The 1,656-nt window shown below is 37.6% G+C and overlaps 1 protein-coding gene across 2 annotated transcripts in view; it reads left to right on the top strand.

Annotated features, from left to right (window-relative positions):
* Positions 1 to 1,656, top strand: part of LOC112156038 (phosphofurin acidic cluster sorting protein 1) — a 56,329-nt gene that overhangs the window by 31,044 nt on the left and 23,629 nt on the right. For both annotated transcript variants that reach the window (XM_024288170.2, XM_024288169.2), the window contains exons 2-3: positions 759 to 846; positions 1,450 to 1,539. In XM_024288170.2, the coding sequence (XP_024143938.1) occupies positions 759 to 846; positions 1,450 to 1,539 (178 nt within the window). The remainder of the gene's footprint in view (positions 1 to 758; positions 847 to 1,449; positions 1,540 to 1,656) is intronic.

Genomic DNA, 1,656 nt, shown 5'->3' with positions numbered 1-1,656 from the left:
AACTAATTAATATGAATATGACAAAAAAACGATTTATGAATCCACTGTGTGATGATGCTAAAAACGTGGATTATTTATAAAATTTTAAAAAAGTTATATAAATTTTTTCTCAAATGCAATGCATTGTGGTCTAGATTTTAATATCCAAAGAGAAACTCTTACTGGCAAGTGCTGTTAAAGGCTCTAGCAAAAGTCGATGAATATTTTGATTTTTCAGATTTTTTATGTTTTTTAACTATTTGTCGGTTAGTCGTGACTATTTTAATAGTCGGTTAGTCCTTTTTTTATCTCAAAACTACGGTGCACGGTTTCTAAAGCTGCTTCTGCCATCGTCTTTGACACACATGCGCAGCAGTGCTAATCCAGGTCAGTGATGAAGTCACAGGAAGTTCTCGGGTACCATGACAACACGACAACGGAGCTTGAAAGTGGCAAACATAAAAAAAAAAAAAAAGAAGAAGCCAATAAAGTGTCTAATTCAATATCTGGTTAAAATATGTGTTTTACATCCGAATGATCCGATTAGTTGACTAATCGAAAAAAGAAACAATTGTCAAAAATAATCGCTTGTGGCATCTCTATCCTCCTGTCGACATCAGGAGCTGAACAATAAGACACGCAGAAGACTTGAAAGTGCCGATTATCCTTGAACCTGAGTCGTACTCGGAAGAGTCTGAAAGGATGTGACAGCAGCCACAGACACAACAAGATGTTATCAATGACCTTGATTTTTTTATTTTTTTATTTTTCTCTTCCAGGCTCTTTAATCTGACCCTGAAGAAGCTGATCATGTTGAAGGAGCTGGACAAGGACCTGACTTCAGTCGTCATCGCCGTCAAACTGCAGGTATGATGAGGCAGCTGGAGAAATGAAGGGAATGTGAGTCACAGTCGATCATGAGTCAAGTTTTAGTCCGACAGTGGAGTTATCGTCACTGCTGATGCAGTAGAATTTTAAAATGATTAATTTAGGACAAAGGAGGAAAAAAAAAAGATTTGCTGCAGCCACAAATGCAACTGCCACTGCAGGATGGGGAGCAATCTTCAGGACTTCATGCCCAATTTTTGAAAAATTCACACTCCACTCCGCTTCTGCGTCCAGTGTGAACCTAGCATAAGTGTTGCTTGATTTTGTAATGCCATCATCACTCTTTAACATGCTGTGGGTCAATATCATGAACACAAAAGTGTAGCTCTAAAATTCGTTGAGAACTGTGGACCAAACATAAAACCACATGAACAAAATAGAAAATGTAAACTCCCATGATGCACTGCAGATTTCATAAAACCTGTCATCACAATCTGGTGCATAAAAACTATCATAAGTGTATATAACATGACATGAGAAAACGGACAGGAAAGTCTTTAAACATTTGCTGAACTATACCAGAGAATGTTCTCTTTTCCTTTGATCTTAACTCTTTCTTTCATGTTTTTGTGGTTTCCTCAGGGGTCCAAGCGTATCCTGCGCTCCAATGAGATCCTGCTGTCCTCTGCAGGTCTGACAGAAACCGACCTGCAGCTCACCTTCTCCCTGCAGGTAAAGACCAGCCAGTCAAAATGTTGTTTTTTGCACACATAAATGTTTATTTTAACTTTCACACAATAGATAATTACATTGTAGAATTACTAAAAAATTGGCTTTAATTAAAACAAA

The sequence above is a fragment of the Oryzias melastigma genome, linkage group LG18 (genome assembly GCF_002922805.2).
Source record: "Oryzias melastigma strain HK-1 linkage group LG18, ASM292280v2, whole genome shotgun sequence".
Lineage (NCBI taxonomy): Eukaryota > Metazoa > Chordata > Actinopteri > Beloniformes > Adrianichthyidae > Oryzias > Oryzias melastigma.
The sequence above is the reverse complement of the archived record's forward strand: the minus strand, read 5'-3'. Positions and strand labels throughout refer to the sequence as shown.